The 19,771-nt window shown below is 47.0% G+C and overlaps 1 protein-coding gene across 1 annotated transcript in view; it reads right to left on the bottom strand.

Annotated features, from left to right (window-relative positions):
- LOC135202248 (uncharacterized) overlaps positions 1-19,771 on the bottom strand; it is a 224,928-nt gene that overhangs the window by 23,950 nt on the left and 181,207 nt on the right. Inside the window, 4 exon segments of the mRNA XM_064231528.1 lie at positions 947-1,058; positions 1,248-1,355; positions 12,389-12,571; positions 19,594-19,734. Coding sequence (XP_064087598.1) covers positions 947-1,058; positions 1,248-1,355; positions 12,389-12,571; positions 19,594-19,734 — 544 coding nt within the window.

Raw genomic sequence — 19,771 nt, 5'->3', positions numbered from 1 at the left:
AGCGCGATTTGAATACAATTATATATGAAATTTCGTTTTTGCGCTATCATATATCGCATTATTTATATATGATAATGATAATTTTTTTTCATTTCTGATGGTTGCACACTAAACTTCAGGCAATGACAAAAAAAGGAGCCAAAAATGAACTCTTAATCTTCAAAACTAAGCGCGCTATGATTTTTTGAAAAAAATATTTTTTCCGCTCCCGCGCTCACTCTGAAACGTCTCCGGCACACGGGAGACATTTTTTTTTTACCGCTTCGGCGTTTAAGGGTTAAGTAAACTGCAATATTAGGTGTCTGGTAGGTTTGCTTGGGCTAAGGGTTGGGACTTGTCTAATTCTGCCTTTCCTGCATTCATATTCAAGCTGACTTTCAACTTGACACACACACAGAATATATATATATATATATATATATATATATATATATATATATATATATATATATATATGAATAACTTGATCACGAAGTATATAAAACGTGATGCTATGTATAATAAATAAAAAGGTTTTTTGCCATTAAGGAAAAAATTGAAAAAACGAGATAGCCGAGTACTTTCGGTCCTATTCGGACCCTTTACTGAGGCAAACTCAGTAAAGGGTTCGAATAGGGCCGAAAGTACTCGGCTATCTCGCTTTTTCATTTTTTTCCTTCGTGGCAAAAAACCTTTATATATATATATATATAATATATATAAATATATATATATAGATATATATATATAATATACACATACATACATACATACACACACATATATATATATATATAGATATATATATATATATATATATATATAATAATAATAAGTAAATGGGAGAATGACAGCCCAGGAACTTTAAGACCTCTGTAAGTATATCAGTAAGACACTATATCTATTTTTCATCACAAATAGATATGAAAACATTAACGTAAGAATTCGAAGGGCTGGAATATCTTACCTACAACATTAATTCGACTAATGTGGTCCTTTTTCTTGTGTTCATCAAGCAAATATTTGCTATAGAACGTCAAAACGCATGATTTACATTTTCCCTGCTGAGTGGTATGTTTCTGGAAGTAGAAACAGAATAGTACAAAGTTACAGGCACTGAGCTGTTATCAAAATGTAACATTTACTACCAGCTATCACTATATTATTGCCAATGTAAATTGGGAAGAGGAAACTTTGTGCAATTTACTTAATTCTTGTTCACTCTTAAGAAAATTATTACTCGGTAAAAAAATGATAAAGGACAATACCGTGAGATGCTGCAACATTCGTAGAGAAAATGAATACGCAGACAATGAATTGATGGTCTTCACTGACAGACAGTAATGGCACTGAACATACGGCGAACCTTTGTGTTCCTGGGGAGAAAAAAAAATCACTAAGTTACATTTCAAAAATAGATCCATAACACTACAATGATCTTAATGCTTTTCATTTTGTCTGTTCCTTTGGTCTCTAGCTTTTACACAATATTCAGAATCCTAGAGCAAATTCTGTGAATGAAATTAAATTTCTCAATGAAGTCCTTCCTTAGCAACTAAAGGAGCATAATCAAACATCACTACTGCAACAAAAACATTGTTTTTTACCTTTTTTCATGTTTTCTCAGTATAATTATTCATTAAAGTTTGTTATTTACACTAATACATTGTTAAAAGAATGCGAGATCATTAAGATTATCAATAATAAAATAGTGGGACAATTAAGATCATATGTTCACTATAACTGTTTGTTTTAAACAAAAACATTCTGTAAAATGCAAAAATATATATGATCAAAGTAATTGTAATCCACCCTGTAATTTTAACAATAAGTAAGACATTAAAATACAATTCATCATATCGATCTGGGAGAGGAATGTTCTCTACTGTCATATTACGTCATCATCAGTTTGCAGTCGTACATTTGAGGACATTCTGGGAACAGGATTCGCAAGTGATGACGCATCACTACAACACTGCGTGGGATTTTTCACCACAATAAAAAAATTAAAATTACTGTTAAATTTTTGTTTTCACAAAGAAATAATTATATAAAGCAAATTATTGAGTAACTTTGCCATCATCAGTCAAATACTAATCACAATCATGGCAAAGCTCAAAATCAGTGCAGTACACACAATTTGTGATCAAAATGTCTATAAATAGAACAGAAGCAGAGGGCTGTCATTGGCTAACAGATCTCCATGGCAACCAGCCAGCCAATAAGGTTTTAGTTGTATTCTGTCTGGGAAATGTTTTGCTCACATGAAGCTAATAATGACGTAAGTGTGTGCACATTTTGAATACAGTACGTACAAAGTTTTTAATAGTGTATGTAAATTTTGCTGGTTACATGAAGAAAAAATTAATTCCTTCTCATTACTTTAAGTGCAAAATTGTTGGTTCACAGATTCTTCAGCAATAAAATAAACACTCATATATACAGGCAGCCCGCGGTTAACGGCACAATCGCTCAGTGGCGAATCGGTTTTACGGCTGTCGTCAAAAATATTCATTAAAAAAATAAGGTATTTTTACGGCACAATTTTCAGTTAACAGCGCCGCTGTCTTACGAGTTCATACATTTGTAGAAATGCCGTTCAGACCATAAAGGTTATGCAAATTATATTAACAAATTTTATGGAGTTATTACATAGGTATTAGGGTAAAATATATGCCTCTGACGCTGTTCTATGCCAAAAATATCGAGTTACATAAGTGCAAATTTAGCTATGGATGTGTTGATTTATAAATGTTCATGCTTTTATGTTTAAAATGTGTATGAAAATGTATTACGTATAGGGTATTTTTTATTTCTGTGCAGAAATATGATAAAAAGGCAGCTTTTGAAACTGCCCTTCACGTTATCAAATACGATGTTTTTTCATGTTCGTTCTTGTAAGCCGCCGTCTGCCGCTCTTCCGAAAATATAGTTAAAAACGGCAAATTTGGCGATCGATGTGTTGATTTTACAAATGTTTATGCTTTTATGTTTAAAATAGTATGAAAATATATTACGTATAGGGTATTTTTATTTTTGTACATAAACATGATACAAATTAAGGCAGCCTTTGTAACTACACTTCATGTTGTCAGGGGATATTTTTTCATTTCGTTCTTGTCCGCCACTGTTCCGAAAAATGCATGGTGTTATTTTAACAATTAGGCATCTTTTCCATAAATCATTTGAAAAGTCATACATTACTTCACTGCATCCGCGGAATACTGGCAAATCTAAGCCAGTATTCCGCAGAGCGGCCAATGTTGTGGTTTGAAATCAGCTGATGGCGAATACGAGTTTGTTTCGCCATATTTAACGCAATTCTCTTCATTCTAGTTAGCATAAACGAATATCTAGATACTTGCCTTATATGAGACAAGGTTATTTTTCCTTATACAACGTGTTTTTAGGTGGAAATATGAATTGAATATGTCTCGTTGTGAATGTGAACTACTTTTTTTTTTCGTTAACAGATTACGTTGGCGGCATGTTTATTGCGTAAAAAATTGTGTGATTCCGTTCGCAATTCTCATTTATATTATCGTAATATGACAATTTGTCGAAAATTGCATTTTTCCTAACTATACAAACCTGAGGTCCTTTAACAATAGGAAGGTAACTAGCGGCAGCTGGGACGGTCGTAAGCTTCGAACAAGGGGACGGGCGGGGAGAACGGTAGTTAACTGCTTGTCCGAACTCGCGCGCGCGCCCAGCAGCGCCCTGAAGAGGTGAAGAATCACTTTTGCTTTAGGCCCATGCAAAAAGTTGCAGAGTGAGGGGTGGTATGAGGTGGGACTATATGTAAAGGACCTCAGGTTTGTATAGTTAAGAAAAATGCAATTTTCGACAAATTGTCATTTGTTCCGATAGTAATACAAAACCCTCGGTCCTTTAACAATAGGAAGACTCACTTCTTGGGTGGTGGATCTGAGTCTTTTTGGTGAACAGACTGGTGTTCGTCCAACCTTGGAATGCCTCCCTGGTCGTAAGAGCAAGGGAGGGATCCAAACCTCTGTCCGATTGATCGGGGTGTGCACCGCAGGATCAATGGTCAGACCTCTGAGCCAAGTACTAAGAGAGAGGCAAGCGTATCTCGTTGTACCAGCAAGTAAGAACTTGCTCCATTACAAGAGCCAACATAAAGTTATGGGTTTGTCTCAAGTAGGCATCCACTCCTTCCTCCTTGTTGGAGGAGTGGAGGATATTTGCTTCTATCCCTAACTAAAGGGATAGATTGGGGCTCGTCGAGTAGCTTACCTGCATCGAATTCCTTTCCAGCATGGTGACAACCGTGACCCTCTGCCCACAGGTAGAGAGAGAGAAAGATGGAGAAGAGAAGCCAGTCGCACTCTCATTCAACCATTCATTCCTACAGTCACACCAGGAATCGATGCTGTTCTGCCTGCTCAGGTGCTGGGTAAGCTTACACAACGTGTTGAGCAGCCACCACAGGTCCCAAGGAAAAGTATCCAAGGACTTGTGGGCAATATCCCGAAGGTAGAAGGACGTGAAGGTAGTCCGGTTGGCCCAGACCAACCTGCCTTCAGGACCTGCGCCACGGAGAAGTTCCTACGGAACACCAAAGAGGGTCCAATACCTCTGACTTCGTGGGCTCTCGGTCGGAGCGTACGGATTGTCGTCACTACCATCAGCCTCGTACGCTCTCCTGATCACCTCACGCAGCCAGAAAGAAAGCGTGTTCTTGGATACTTCTTTCTTGGTAACCCCAGTGCTAACGAAGAGGCGTCGACACTCAGCCTGAGGTGTCGAGTTTTCTTCAGATAGCGCCGTAGCGCCCTCACAGGACAAAGCAGCATCTCATCCGTATCGTTGTCGGTGAAGTCCATTAGGGAGGGGATCGTGAAAGACTCGAACCTGTCGTCAGGGATCGACGGATTCGGAGTCTTAGCTACGAAATTCGTTGGGACGAAATCGAGCGTCACAGATCCCCAGCCCCTGGAATGTTTAACATTGAAGGACAGACCATGAAGTTCCCCTACTCTCTTCGCCGATGCCAGGGCCAGCAAGAAGAGGGTCTTGAGGGTCAGATCCCTGTCTGACGACTCTCGGAGTGGCTCGAATGGTCTTCGAGTCAAACTCCTAAGGACGAGAGTCACATCCCACTCAGGGGGCTGAGTTCCCTGGGTGGGCAAGACCTTTCGAAGCTCCTCATTAGCAAGGAGATCTCGAACGAGTTCGAGATGTCCAGTCCCCTCAGTTTTAGGACGAGCGCCAGTGCTGCTCTATATCCTTTAACTGTGGGTACTGAGAGGAGCTTCTCTCGGCGAAGAAACACGAGGAAATCCGCTACCTGCTGAAAGATGGCTCTGAGAGGAGATAGACCCCGTCTACGACACCAACCACAGAAGACGGCCCACTTCCCCTGGTACACAGCTGCAGAGGACTGTCGGACGTGTCCAGCCATCTCTGTTGCTGCGCTGCGAGAAAAGCCTCTCGTTCGCAAGAGATGGTGGATAACAGCCAGCCGTGAAGTTGATAGGAACGGACTGCCCGGTGGTACCGCTATACGTGTGGCTGGGCTAGAAGGTTGTGCCAGTGGGGCATCTCTCTCGGTTCTTCCGCAAGAAGAGCCAGCAGGTCCGGATACCAAACGGCTTGAGGTCGTTTGGGAGCCACCAGGATCATCCTGAGATTGGGAGTGACCAGCACTCGGCTGATCACTTTCCGAATCAGACAAAAGGGAGGAAAGGCGTAGACGAAGAGGTTGTCCCAGGGGTGTTGAAGAGCATCCTCTGCAGCTGCCCATGGGTCCGGCATGGCTGAGCAAAAAACTTGAAGTTTTTTGTTGTGCCGGGTGGCGAACAGGTCTATGACCGGACGCCCCCACAGGTTGAAGGAGCCTTTCCACCACTTCTGGGTGGGGTAGGGACCAACTCCGGTCCCTATTACCTGAATTCCCGACGGATTGAGCCTTGTCTGCTACTACATTCCTCTGCCTGGAATGTAGCGTGCTGACAGCTCTATTGAGTGAGCCGTGGCCCACTCGTGCACCTGCACAGTCAACTGGTGTAGCGGGAGAGACACTAGGCCCCCCTGCTTGTTGACGTATGCCACTACTGTGGTGTTGTCGCACATCAACACCACCGGAGTGTCCCATCAAGCGGTCTTGGGAAACCTCTTGGAGAGCGTAAAACGCCGCCTTGAGTTCTAGGACATTGATGTGAAGGTGCTTGTCGTGATGGTCCCACACACCTGCAGCCAGCAACTCCTCCAGGTGTGCGCCCCATCCCTGTCGATGCGTCTGAGAACAGCAGCATCTCCGGGGGGGAGTGCGTAGAGGCACCCCTCTTAAGAGTTCTTGTCGTCGAGCCACCAGGCTAGGTCCTGCCTCACCTTCTCCGTGATGGACACGGGGAAAAAGTAATGGTGGAATCCTTTAACCTGTGACCAACCTCTATCCCTTAGTCTCCACTGGAGAGACCGCAGGTGAAGACGTCCGTGAGGAACTAACTTCTCGAGTGACGACAGGTGGCCGATCACGACTTGCCATTGCTGAGCTGCCTGTTCCTGCCGAGACAGGAACCGGCCGGCTGCCTCCCTGAATTTGCTGATCCTCAAGTCTGCGGGGCGGACTTGAGCTGCTACCGTGTCGATCAGCATACCCAGGTACTCATCTTCTGCTTGGGTTCGAGATCGGACTTCTCGTAGTTTATCACGATCCCCAGATCGCGACAAAACTTTAGAAGTTGATCCCTGTCCTGCAGCAACTGCGAGCGGGAGCTCGCCAGGACCAGCCAATCGTCGAGATACCTCAGAAGACGTATCCCGTGCGAATGGGCCCAAGCAGACACCAGCGTGAACACTCTCGTGAACACCTGTGGGGCGGTTGAGAGACCGAAGCAAAGTGCCCTGAATTGGTACACCGTCCCGTCGAAGATGAAGCGGAGGTACTTTCTGGAGGACTGATGGATGGGTATTTGAAAATACGCATCCTTCAGGTCCACTGAAAGCATGAAGTCGTTCTCCCTGATGGAGTCCAGCACGGAACGTTGCCGTCTCCATCTTGAACCGAGTCTGGCGAACAAATCGGTTCAGGGGAGAGAGATCTATCACCAGGGCGCCAGCCCCCCGATGCCTTTTCCACTAAGAAAAAGGCGGCTGTAAAAGCCCGGTGACCGATCTACTACGACTTCTACAGCTCGTTTTGGTCAGCATGGTCTTGATCTCCTGCCGAAGAGCGTTCGTCCTTTGAGGATCCTAGAACATATGTCTGAAGATGGACCGGGTTGGAGGTGAGGGGTGGCCGAGATTCGAAGGGTAGTAGATATCCCTCCCGAAGGACGTCTACTATCCAGGTCTCGGCACCGTAGCGCTGCCAAGTGCCCACTGGCTCGCTAGGCACCCCCCCCACTTCCGGCAGCTGGTGAGGGGGAAACGCCGTCCCTAGCGTTTCCCACCTCGCTTCGACTTCTTCCCAGCACCTCCTCGGGGAAAGGAGGGCTGGGAGGAGGGCTGGTTACGGCCTCCTTTACCAGAAGTTGAAGCAGGAAGAGTCTTTCCTCGGGGCTTCGATGGAGCAGCCGTCTTAGCAGCCGAGGAAGCGCTAGCTAAACTCTTAGGCTTAGCCGCAGTTGTACGAGGTTGCCCAGAAACCTTCGTAACTGCCTGGTGAACCAGACGGTCACTGTCATCAGTGCGCCGTCTTTCCACCGCACCGCGTCCACCATCTCTCTGGGAAAGAGAGCGGAGGAACTCTTCATTGGTCCGTTTACGGAGTCCATTTACCGCCTCAACGCACCCCGGCCCCCATTTCCCTTGGCTACTCGTGTAAGGACAGCGTCCCTACGACGGAGAACCAAGTTGGCCCACAGGTTTGCCGTCTGATGGGCGAGGTAGGAGATGGCCCTACCTCCAGACTGGCACAGTCTCCTGAAGTCGGGGGTCGTCTTCGAGGGCAGCGCCCCGGAGTCGGCCGCGACCTTGGATACTGTGAGGGACCACAGATCCAACCAAGAGACTGCCTGGAAAGCTGCCATAGCAGTAGCTTCCAGGCCCAGTGCCTCCTGCTGCGAGAACCACAAGTTCTCCGACAGGAGCTGCTGCAGGGACACACCTGGAGTTAGCCTAGCTAGCTCCGGGTTAACCTGTTTGGGCGGTATTGGATCCACTGATGGCACGTAGAACTTCCGCTGTCGCTGCAGAGGAGGAGGAAGTAGCATTGGAAGAACCGTCCTGACTTAAGTGAGTCCTCTCGTCCTGAGACGAAATTCTCCACCTGGTCAAGGACTGAGTCTGCAAGCTCCGATCGCAGCAGTCCCACCGTCAATTTGGGTTTCCCTCTTCGGGCCCCAAAATGACTCGAGCCGGACATGGGCTCAGATGGTGGTAGCGGCGATCCTTCCCCCAGGTCGTTGTGCTGACGAATCAGCGCAATAACCTGGGCAAAGTTCCTCTGGATCTCGGGAGTCACAGCGTCCTGAGGAGTAGGACCGTCCAGTCCCTCCAACAGGAGCAGCTCTCGAGACCCTCCTCCTTCAGAAGGAGGAACAGCAACAGACCCCTGACGGTCGCCTCCAGCCACTTGCGCGTACGACCTGGCTGGTCCTAAGACCATGCCTGGTGCGTGCGGCATCGTGACGGGATCGTGAGTGGCGCACCTCTCACGATCACTCCTAGCTACCTCGCTCTTCCCGGTGTAGCCCGAGGAAGTTGAAGGTATAGGAGAGACAGACCTGACGCTCCCCCCCCGCTCGCTGGCAGGACCAGCGTACTGGGGGGCTGCAGCCGATCACCAACCCGCGGTGGGGATCGATCTGCAGGCCTGGCCGTGCCGCTCACCTGTGGCGAGCGGCTCGACTGAGCACGTCGACCCCGGTCCTGTGCGTCAGACGAGCTGCTGCTGGCCACCGTCTCCGTCCGGTCCCTGTGGGAGCGGCGGTCAGGTGATCTACAGAGCTCGCTTTCGCGGTGAGACCGGTGAGCGTCCTCACGGCACGTCAAAACCGCTGGTACCAGCCGAAGCTGGTGCCGTTGGTCGAGGGGACCTCTTCCCAGCCTCAACCCGTGGCCGGTCAGAGACCGTCACGTCAACCCGAGGTACCGGCTGGTCGCTACGAGAGCGGCCGCTGGCCTGGCGACAGTCACCTGCGCGACTTTCGACAGTCTTCTGCTCCGTGCCTCGGTCATGACGGTGAGCAAGCTCAGGCGTCTTGACTTTGGCTGCACGGTCGCCCGAAGGAGACCGTACACTCGGAACTTCTCGCGAACGAGAAGTCGAGCCGGTACCTGGCTTAGCAGCAGTGCTACCAAGACCAGGCGCGGATGTACCAGCAGTAGCCAGCACATCCTTGGTCCCCGTCTTCTTCTTCTTCTCAGAAGAGGAGACGGGCCCTGTTCCCGAGGGAACAGGACCAGCAGAAGCACCCCCCGTCACACCAGAGCGAGACGGGCCCTTCGAAGGTCCCGCAGGAGCCTTCTTAGGGGGGGAGGAGGCAGCCTTCTTCTTCTTCGGCTTGGAAGCCTTAGAAGTCGAAGGGGGAGAGGCGGCAACAGACGACGAAGAAGACGATGAAGACGACGACGACACCTTCCATCCTTCTTCTTCCTCTTCTTCGTCAGCTCTCTCAGACGGACGTCAGGTCTTCCATCCACGGAAAAGTCGGGCCAATTGCCGAAGCAACACGCCCCGACTGATCCTGTCCGGAAAGACCTGAGACCGGGGCAGCACCTCCATGACGAGACGCGACGTGGGCAGGGGCAGGCACGGCAGGAACATCAACAGCAGGACCAGCACCATCAGGACCAGCAGCAGCAGGACCAGCAGCAGCAGGACCAGCACCAGCAGGACCAGCACCAGCAGCAACATCAGCATGAGCGTCACGCACCGCGCGCTTCGTAGGAGCGGCGCGAGCGGCTGGGCCCAGCAACACTAGCTGCAGGTACGGCAGGTATGGCAGCATAGTCCGGCGTCACAGGCATCTCCAATTCAGCCAAGTTCAATCATGGGACGGGCGGCAGGTCCAGGGGCGAACTTTTTTTCGGACAGCGAAAGTCGGGAGTCGGCAGCACATAGAATCCAGGTGGCGGCGGCACGCCCCTCTTAGGTACGGCAGCAATCGGCTTTTGGATTGATGCCGTGGGAGTCACCGACGCAATGTGTTGCGTGTAAACCACATGAGGAGGGGCGGCGTACGCTGGTGTGGACACTGTATTAGTAGTCGTTGTGACTACACCATGAGTTACAACTGCCGACCCCGCCAGTCGTTGAATTAAGCCCTGGATACTGGGAGCGCCCTGCAGTCCCAACGACGCCCACACCTGTCCAAGGTCGTCACTCACAGAAGGCACACCTGAGGGAGGAACAGTCGGGTCAGTTAGAGGGGCACCCTCACGCCTGGGGGAGGACGAACCCCACCCAGAGCGGACGGAAGACCCCGAATACAATTGAACATCCGGGTATCGGGCGCCCTCCTCCACACTCGACGGATCGAGTGAGGAGAAGGACTCCGAAACCCCCCCCGCAGGGGAAGGCGCAAATCGTGGGGGCTGAGCTGGAGGTAGGAAGGATGACGAGGTATCCGTCACCAAAGGAGTCGCTGGAGAGCTTTCCGACGACTCCTTGGTCGATCTACGCCTCTTCCTACCCTCGTACAGCACCCACTGCGCCTCGGACCAATTCACACAAACATTACATGGTTCTGGTTGGGAGCACTCTCGCCCCCGACACCGATAACATAATTCATGTGGATCAATGTCAGGATAAGAGCGGAATCCGCCGCATTTACGCCCCTCCAGCCCGGGACACACTCTACGGGCAGCTGGTGGGCGCGGCGAAAGCTCTTCAAGATCCATAATTAAATTCACTTCACTCAATGAAAAATGAAAAAAAGAGTACTTACAATTTCATTCAAGACCACAAACAAACCAGTCAGAAGAAATTGTAAACATCCAAAGCACACGACGAATAGCGGGCAGAGCGATGACGAGCACGTCCTGTCACACCACGGCCGAAAGCAAAAGTGATTCTTCACCGCCCGGGCGCGCGGCGCGCGCATGATCGGACAAGCAGTTAAACTACCGTTCTCCCTTGTTCGAAGCTTACGACCGTCCCAGCTGCCGCTAGTTACCTTCCTATTGTTAAAGGACCGAGGGTTTGTATTACGTATCGGAAACAAATGAACTTTACGTTATTTATCTTATATCGACGTGAAACCATCAGTAAAATGTGTTCTTTCAAGCACAGTAGTTTTGATTAAAATGATTTAATCTCAATTTTATCTACGGTTGTTTGATGGCATACATTTACTGGAATTTTCCTTGTTGCCGATGTACGATAACAGTCATTAGCAGCTTGAACAGTTTTCTCAGCTTCAGTTATAACTACGTAGGTTTAAATTTAACAGTATATTTCCCGATTGATCTTTGATCTACAGCGAAAAAAGTTATTACATTAAGATATCTCAGTTCTATTCTACATAACACCATTTATAACAACTACAGTAATAGTGTACTGTAGTACGATGATTGAAATACAAGCCAAACGGATGTTATCCAATTCGGTTGTACTTAGAAAAAATAAAAGTCGTTTCTCGTTCAGTTGTTCATGGCTGTTACACGTTCACGCAACGAGTATAACGTTAAAACCATACTTTCATCATTCTCTTTTGCTGTTATTGAACTTATGTAACTAGAAGATGGGATAAAGTTAGGCTATTGTAATTTGATCTCATAAAATCGGACTATCGTAAGACGAATTATCGTAACTTAAACACTACAGCTACCTGTACACTGTATAAACCTTATTATATCTTTACATACTCTAGACACTCAAAGGATTAAAGCTAGGCTTTTTTCACTTTACAGTATTTATAATGCTATAATGTACTGTACAGTAAATTCTATAGTACTATACTGCATAAATGTAATTTTACTTATTGCGCCTTTGTGGGATTGCGGCGCCTTTGACTGGTCTAGAATTTCGAACGAAGGTGCGCAGCGGCCGTAGGCTTTAAAATTGCTTAGCGTTGAAAATCACTTAACGTCGGCGGCCAGGAACGGAACCCTGCCGCTAACCGAGGGGCGCCTGTATTAGTAAATATCTTTTGCTTCAAAAGATATTTACTAATGCTGCGTTGACATAGTATACTTTCAAAACAAAATTCATCTCTTTTAATCTCTTGAGGAATGTTAATCCATTTCTGTTTACCTGCTGGTCACACCATTTATAGTCCATGTGACTGAAAACAGTTTTTTATCTTTATCTTCCAAAGATGTACTACCTGTACTACACATTTTTAAAAACAAGTAAGCATGCATCAAGAAATTTCTAAAATTACTAAACTAAGGAATGAAAGCTAAAATGGTCATATGGGTGAAATGAAGTCACACACAGGAAATCCCTGGATGTGAGGAAATAACTTTCATTTATACTATGTGGCATAATACTCACTACTTTAAAGTGATTGATGACACTGTAGTACATGGAACTTGTAAAATTACAAACTTCACATCTGTAGGGGAGTTCACACTCATAATGCTTTTTAGCCATGTGATTAACTAGCTGGAATTCACCTGGGAAACTCTCTGTACAAATTCGACACCATGTATACCTGGTGTCCATCTGCAAATGTCTCTGTTAGGGGGAAACCAAAAAAATAAATAAATAAAAAAATAAGACAAATACCACTGGAAAGTGTCAGTCAGCAAGTGGTATAAATTAATTACATCTCCTAATATGTAAGTTTCAAATTATATCATTGCAATAATGAAATATTCCAAACATCAAATTACACAGCAACAATAAACTGGATCTGTGAATCCAAGTTTTCAAAAAACAATGTCCACAAAATATACCAAATTTGTAACTAATTTGTATTTTTCATAACTAACAAACTGAGGTCTTAACATTAGGATTTACTAGCGCCAAGCTGGAAACCGGTAGAATTAAAATTACACTTGTGAGATCCAGGGACTAATGGCATCTATACCAGGTCACGGGGCATGTATACCCAGAATGCCCACGGCTACCTGTGACCCATCAGTTATATTTCTAACCCAGTTTAGACTGCTAGAGGGGTGGTTCGAGGTGGGCCTTTAACTGTTAAGACCTCAGGTTTGTTAGTTATGAAAAATACAAATTAGTTACAATTTGGTATTTGTTCATACACGAAACAAACCTTCGGTCTTAACATTAGGATAGACTTACTATGGAGGGAGGTAAGTCTCTACAACTGACTGGGAGTTTGCCACCTTATCCATTTCCGAATATATAGGGAAATTCTAAGAGAATGGACAATGAACCTAGGACCAAAGATATAAGCGGATCTATTGGTTTTCTCCACAGGGTGTAGATACCATTCTACTGTTTACTCTTGTCCCTTGCAACTGGATCCACCTTCACCCCCCCTCTTTTCCCTATTATCCAGAGGGTGTGTTTGCTACTGAAAAGTATATCATCAGCTAAGATAGCTTCACAGTATGGCTGACCATCTCACCTGCATCTAGTCCGTTCCAGCACATGACGGTACTCTCCTTCATATGCGTAGTTAAAGGAGTAGGAAGAAAGTAGTAAAGAAAAGGACCAGTCATCCCATTCATTCTACTTTCATACCTTCATCTTAGACTAGACGCAAACTGACCCGCCAGGGGCACTGGATGAATTATATCACTTGTTGGGCCGCCACCACTGGACCCAAGGAAAAGGTGTCCAAGGATCTATGGGCAACATCTTTCAAATAAAATGAGGTGAAAGTTGTTTGGCGCTTCCACACACCAGCTTTCAGAATTTATCCCCCGGCCTGTTCTTCTTAAACTCCAGGGAAGCACTCACTCCCCTGATGTCATGAGCTCTAGCTTCCACCTGGCTATCTGACCCACTGTCTTCTGCCGTATAAGCATCTCTGATCGTCTCCCTTAGCCAAAATGATATTGTATTCTTGGACACTTCCTTCTTGTTCCGTCCTGTACTTACGAACAACCTCTGGCACCCCGGCCTGAGGGGCCTTGTTCTCTTTAAGTACTCCCTTAGTGCCCTGACGGGGCACAGGAGCATCTCAGCTTTGTCGTGTCTACAAAGTCTGCCAAGGAAGGCATGGTAAAGGAGTCGAATCTGCCGTCTACTATTGTTGGATTTTGGGTCTTGGCCACGAATTCTGGGACAAACTCACATACCATTGATCTCCAACCTCTCGAGTGCTTTATGAGATATGAGAGGCCATGTAGCTCCCCCACCCTTTTGGTTGAAGCCAGGGCCAATAAGAAGACTGTCTTCAGGGTCAGGCTCCTATCTGTGGACTGCCTTAGTGGTTCGTAGGGGGGTTTTGTCAGACTACTCAGTACCTTGGTCAGATCCCAATCTGGGGCTTTTAGCTCCTTTGGTGGGCATGACTGTTCAAAGCTCCTCATCAGCATGGCCAACTCCCATGAAGACGATATGTCCACTCCTTTCATTCGTAAGACTGAGGCTAGAGCCGCCCTGTACCCCTTCACTGCAGATACAGACATATGTTTTTCTGTTCTGAGATATATCAGAAAGTCTACTAACTGCTGAATAGTGGTACCGAGTGGAGACACGTTCCCTCTACGACACCAATCACAGTATGCTGACCACTTTCCTTGGTATACTGTCGCAGATGATTTTCTGATATTACCTGCCATCTGAGTTGCTGCTTTCTGCAAAAACCCTCGCTCTCGGAGGAGATACTTGACAGTCTCCACCTGTGAAGCGATAGGGACTTTCACCGACTGGTGGTACCTCTCCACGTGAGGCTGACACAGAAGGTTGCTCCATGGAGGTAACTCTCTTGGCACATCTACTAGGAGTTCCAGTAGGTCTGGAAACCACTCTGCTTTCGGCCATAACGGAGCTACCAGGGTCATCTTGAGGTTCTGAGACCGCATTACCCTGTTCAGAACCTGACGATTAGACAAATGGAGGAAATGCGTATACGTCCAGATTGCCCCAGGGGTGTTGTAGCGCATCTTCTGCTACTGCCTCTGCGTCCGGGACTACTGAACAATACACTTCCAACTTTTTGTTGTACCTGGTTGCGAATAGGTCTATGATCGGTCCTTCCCACAACATGAGCCATCCTGTCCACTACCTGTTGGTGTAGGGACCACTCCGTTCCCAGAATCTGATCCCTGCGGCTCAACTTGTCGGCCACTATATGTTTCTTTTTCCCGGAATATACCTGGCCTTGATGTCTACCAGGTTCTCTATAGCCCACTGGTGAAGTTAAACTGTCATCACATGTAACTGCCAAGAAAACTAGGCCTCCTTGCTTGTTTTATATAAGCTACTACTGTGGTGTTGTCTGACATCAATACCACTGAGTGTCCCTTTACTCTCTCCCTGAATTCTTTGTAGAGCAGAAAAGCTGCTTTCAACTCCAGCACGTTTATATGGAGTTCTCTGTCCTTGCAACTCCATTTTGCTGACACCATCAACTCCTCCATATGGGCTCCCCAGCCTTCTAGTGACGCATCTGAGAACAGCAAGAGGTCTGGGGAGGATTGTTGAAGGGGGACACCCACTGTCAGATTGTCGTCGTTCACCCACACAGCAAGTCTTTCCTCACTTCTGCCGACAAGGGAATTTGCTCGTACGGGTGATCTACTGTTGGTGACCAAAACTCCTTCATCCTCCATTGTAGGGACCGAAGGTGTAGCCTTCCTTGTGGTACTAGCTTCTCCAGGGAGGTTAGGATTCCCAGCACCACCTGCCACTGTCTTGCTGGCTGTGTCTGCTTTCCCAGAAAGGCATTCACCACTTTGCATTTCTCTACTCTTTGGTCTGTCGGGAATACTTTGGCTTGTGTTGTGTCTATCACCATTCCAGATATTCCAAACGTTGACTTGGATCCCCAACTGCGACTTCTGCTGATTCACCACAATACCTAGGCTGTGACAAAGCTGCAGGAGGGCCGCCCTGTCCCTGAGTAATTTCTCCCTGGACTTTGCTATCACCAGCCAATCGTCCAGATATCTTATTAGCCTGATCCCCTCCCCTGAGCATGCGCCCACGCCGACACGAGTGAACACTCTTGTAAAAACTTGAGGAGACGTTGTCAATCCGAAGCACAGGACCTTGAATTCGAAAGCTTTCCCTGCAAGACTGAAGCGGAGAAATTTCCTTGAAGACTGATGGACTGGTATCTGAAAGTATGCGTCCTTTAGATAGACTGTCATCATAAGTCTCCGATTCTGACTGCTTGTAGAACCGTTTTCGGAGTTTCCATCTTGAAACTGGTTTTCCTTATAAACAGATTCAGCGTTGACAGGTCTATTACTATCCTCCACTCCCCGTTGGCTTTGGGTACCAGGAAAATTCTGCTGTATTAGCCTTTTGTCGGACTGCATACTTGTTGCACAGCTCCTTTTTCCATCATCTTCTTCACTTCGTCCTGCAGAATAGTGGCCTTCTGAGATTTGTGGGCATAAGTGACGTGGGGTAATGGTTGATCTGTCAGGGGCGGGGTTACCTCGAACGGAATCAAATACCCGATCCTGAGAACATCCAACCACCCACTGCTCTGCCACTAGTTCCTGCCACACCTTCCAGTGATTTGCCAGGCAACCCCCCACTGGTGTGGCCGAGTGATGGGAGGCGCCCATCCTATCTTCTTGAGCCTCTCCCTCTTCCCCTATTGCCCCTTCCTCTGTTGTTTTCTATTGTGAAAGGGCCGATGAGTTATCCTCTTTGGGGAAGAGGGTCTTGTGACTCTATTAGGGATGCTATGTCTCACTGTCTTCTTCCGAGACATCTGCTGTTGTCTTCCCTCCAAAGGAGTAGTTTGACTGTTAGACGTTTTGCACTTACGTTTGTCAGGTACGCAACGCAATCGCCTTTGGAACCTGACTGTAGTAATCTAATGAACAATGGTTCATCCACTACGTTCCTTGTTGGCTTCCGAGGATGCAATTTTCGCCACTGCTGTTGACCAAAGGTCTAACCAGGAAGCAGCCTGAAAGACAGAAGAAGCTGTTGCTTCTAACGTAGCAGCCTCTTGTACGTCATCGAAGGGCACTCCATTTTAACCTGATCCAAGGTTAATCCAGGCCTTAACCTTACAACATTAGGGTTCATTTGTCTAGACAGCAAAGGGACCTTCGGTGTCGTATAATATTTCCTTTGCTTTATCATTGGAGGGGGAATAAATTTAAATGATCTATTAGATCTTAAGGAATTATCCCTCCCTGCAATCTTTGAGTTTATGTGTTGCAAGACCGATTCCGCATGACTCGAACAAGGCAATTCATACGACACCTTGGTATCCTCTTTAGTCCAAACGCCATGTCAATTCCCGAGGAAGCATACTGGCCGGTGTTTCTGTCTTCTCCGAAAGGCTATTGAATTGACGAATCAAATCAATAACCTCTGCATACGAGGCCAGAAACTCTTGGTTTTCTCCTTCCTCCGGCTCTAGTGTACCACTCTGCTCGTCACAAGGGATGTTGTCTCGCCTCTATCTTCTGACAGACGGCCCGGAATTCCATGGCCCGCCTGCCCCTACGGCCGCGGTCTCTTTGATCTTTGTTGGCCGCTGTTGGCTCGATCCCGGATAGTCAGCAGGGGAACGAGAAACGTCTCACTCTTTCTCTGCTCACGGATCTAGAGCGAGAATCTCGTCTAGATCTCCAAGATGAAGGCTCCCTTAAGACAGAGATAAGTTCGTCTCTATTAGCATGGCATCGTTTTTCGAGCGTCGGCGAGCCCGGCCTCGACCTTCTATCCAGACGGACACTGCCTTCCACGAACGTATCCGCCGAGGTTGCCAACTCTCTATTTTTCGTACTTTTAATAGGAGCCTTATCGTCCTTCGTACGTACTTTGAACGGCCTTACGGGCGAAACGGGGACCTGCATTCCATCCTCTGCTGCAACCTTTCGCCGCCAACGTCGATTTTACCAGAGGTATCGCAGTTTTTGCGATCCAAACTGGCAACTCCGCCTTGGCCGCTAGCTCGCCGGCCGTCACCTCTCTCGCTTGTTCGGATTCTTGCGAACGGCTTCGTCTGCCAACCTTGTGCTTTAATAGCCACTGATTTTCCGACCTTGCTTGTGACTTGGAATGATAGTCTTGGTCCGAAGAAGAGGAAGAATTGATTCTTCTCTTAGCCCGAGATCCGCCAGGAACTCCCGAATCCTCCTCCAACGCTTTGACTGGCGCTCGCCGTGACGTTATCGGACTTAGCGATGACGCCGAACTAGAGGAAGAAGACGAAGAAGGCGAATCACACTTTTTCTTTTTGTCTCTCTTATTCATTCTCTTCTCTATATCCTGTAATTTCTGCATTACAGTTTGCATTGACGGGTCAGAAGGCGTATTAGCGTCTGGGTGCAGCGAAAAAGGCCGAGAATCGGTCTGTGACGTCATCACGCCTGCCATATCAGAGTGTGACGTATGTTGTGACGTCATCCCTCTCGTAGGGAGAGACTGAGAGGTTTTCTGCTGGCAACCGCACGTTTGCTGCCAAACTACCTCCCACGTTCTGCATCGCTGTAAATATGAGTGGGATGGTGAAGCCGCGGCATTAATTCCCATAAATTGCAAGCCCGATGAGGAGGAACATTCAGCGCTGCCGGGACCCTGCTGGAACCGTGACGTCATATAATGCGCAAGCAGACCATCCAAGGTTGGTACGCCTGGTAGGCCTAGCGCTGACCACGTACCATCTAACCTATGCGCTTGAGTAGCAGGAGCCTGGAACAAAGATGGCGGATCTCCCCCTCTACTTGCTGGGAACAAAGGAGAGTGCAAATTATTCATAAAATTACCCAAGGCCCCCCTGACGTTTACCGATACAGAACCGCTAGGAGAAACCGAAGGGGTATTGAGACAATTCAAAAGCAGGTGGAGAAACATATGGAGCAGCCTGGTTTATTACCGATACAAAAGAAGCCGGTAAGGTTTGGTCATCCAAAGATGGCGTCACCCCCTCCTTTTGTATTGGCTTTTCCCATAGAACTTCTTCCACTGTTCCACCGACCAACCGCGACAAACAGAACACGGATTAGTAACCGTACATACGTTTTCCCTGCACCTACTACACGTTGGATGAGGATCCGTCGACACCGAAGTTAGGAACCTAGAACATGGGAAAGCCACTGACTCCTGGGCATTTCCTTTGTCCTCCTCTTCGAAACGGTAGATGATCCCGATGTTGAGGCAAAATTCTCCATCATACCACGTATACACTCTTACCACACACTGATCACACTTGGAGAAAGAAAAGGAATGAAAAAACAAAACCAAAAATGGAAATGGATAAAGAACGGGCAAACTGAAAAACCGGCTTTAAATGAGATAGACAGTAACACATCTTATCTTAAAGGCGGTAGGAAAATAACTGATGGGTCACAGGTAGCCGTGGGCATTCTGGGTATACATGTCCCGTGACCTGGTATAGATGCCATTAGTCCCTGGATCTCACAAGTGTAATTTTAATTCTACCGGTTTCCAGCTTGGCGCTAGTAAATCCTAATGTTAAGACCGAAGGTTTGTTTTCATGTATGAACAAATTAAAAGTTTCTTTTTTGGTGAATCAATAGCTAATAGGACTGGACTGACCAGGAAAAATGTCAAAAATATGACTAAGCTAGATGAAGAAAAAAAAAAATCTATAATAAAATGCAATTCAGCACAGTGCTTACAAATTTCTGATGATAGTCCTTGGCCTCTGCTGTCTCAAAATGGTCAGTGCAATAGTCACAACAATAGGGGTGATCTTCAGATGTATGCCCAATGTGACCTTTCAGATGTGTATAGAAGTCTATGTTAGTGGTGAATGTGTCCTGAAATAAGGAATAAAGTAATTTTTTGGATGTAATT

This window comes from Macrobrachium nipponense, chromosome 30 (genome assembly GCF_015104395.2).
Source record: "Macrobrachium nipponense isolate FS-2020 chromosome 30, ASM1510439v2, whole genome shotgun sequence".
NCBI classification, from domain to species: domain Eukaryota; kingdom Metazoa; phylum Arthropoda; class Malacostraca; order Decapoda; family Palaemonidae; genus Macrobrachium; species Macrobrachium nipponense.
The sequence above is the reverse complement of the archived record's forward strand: the minus strand, read 5'-3'. Positions and strand labels throughout refer to the sequence as shown.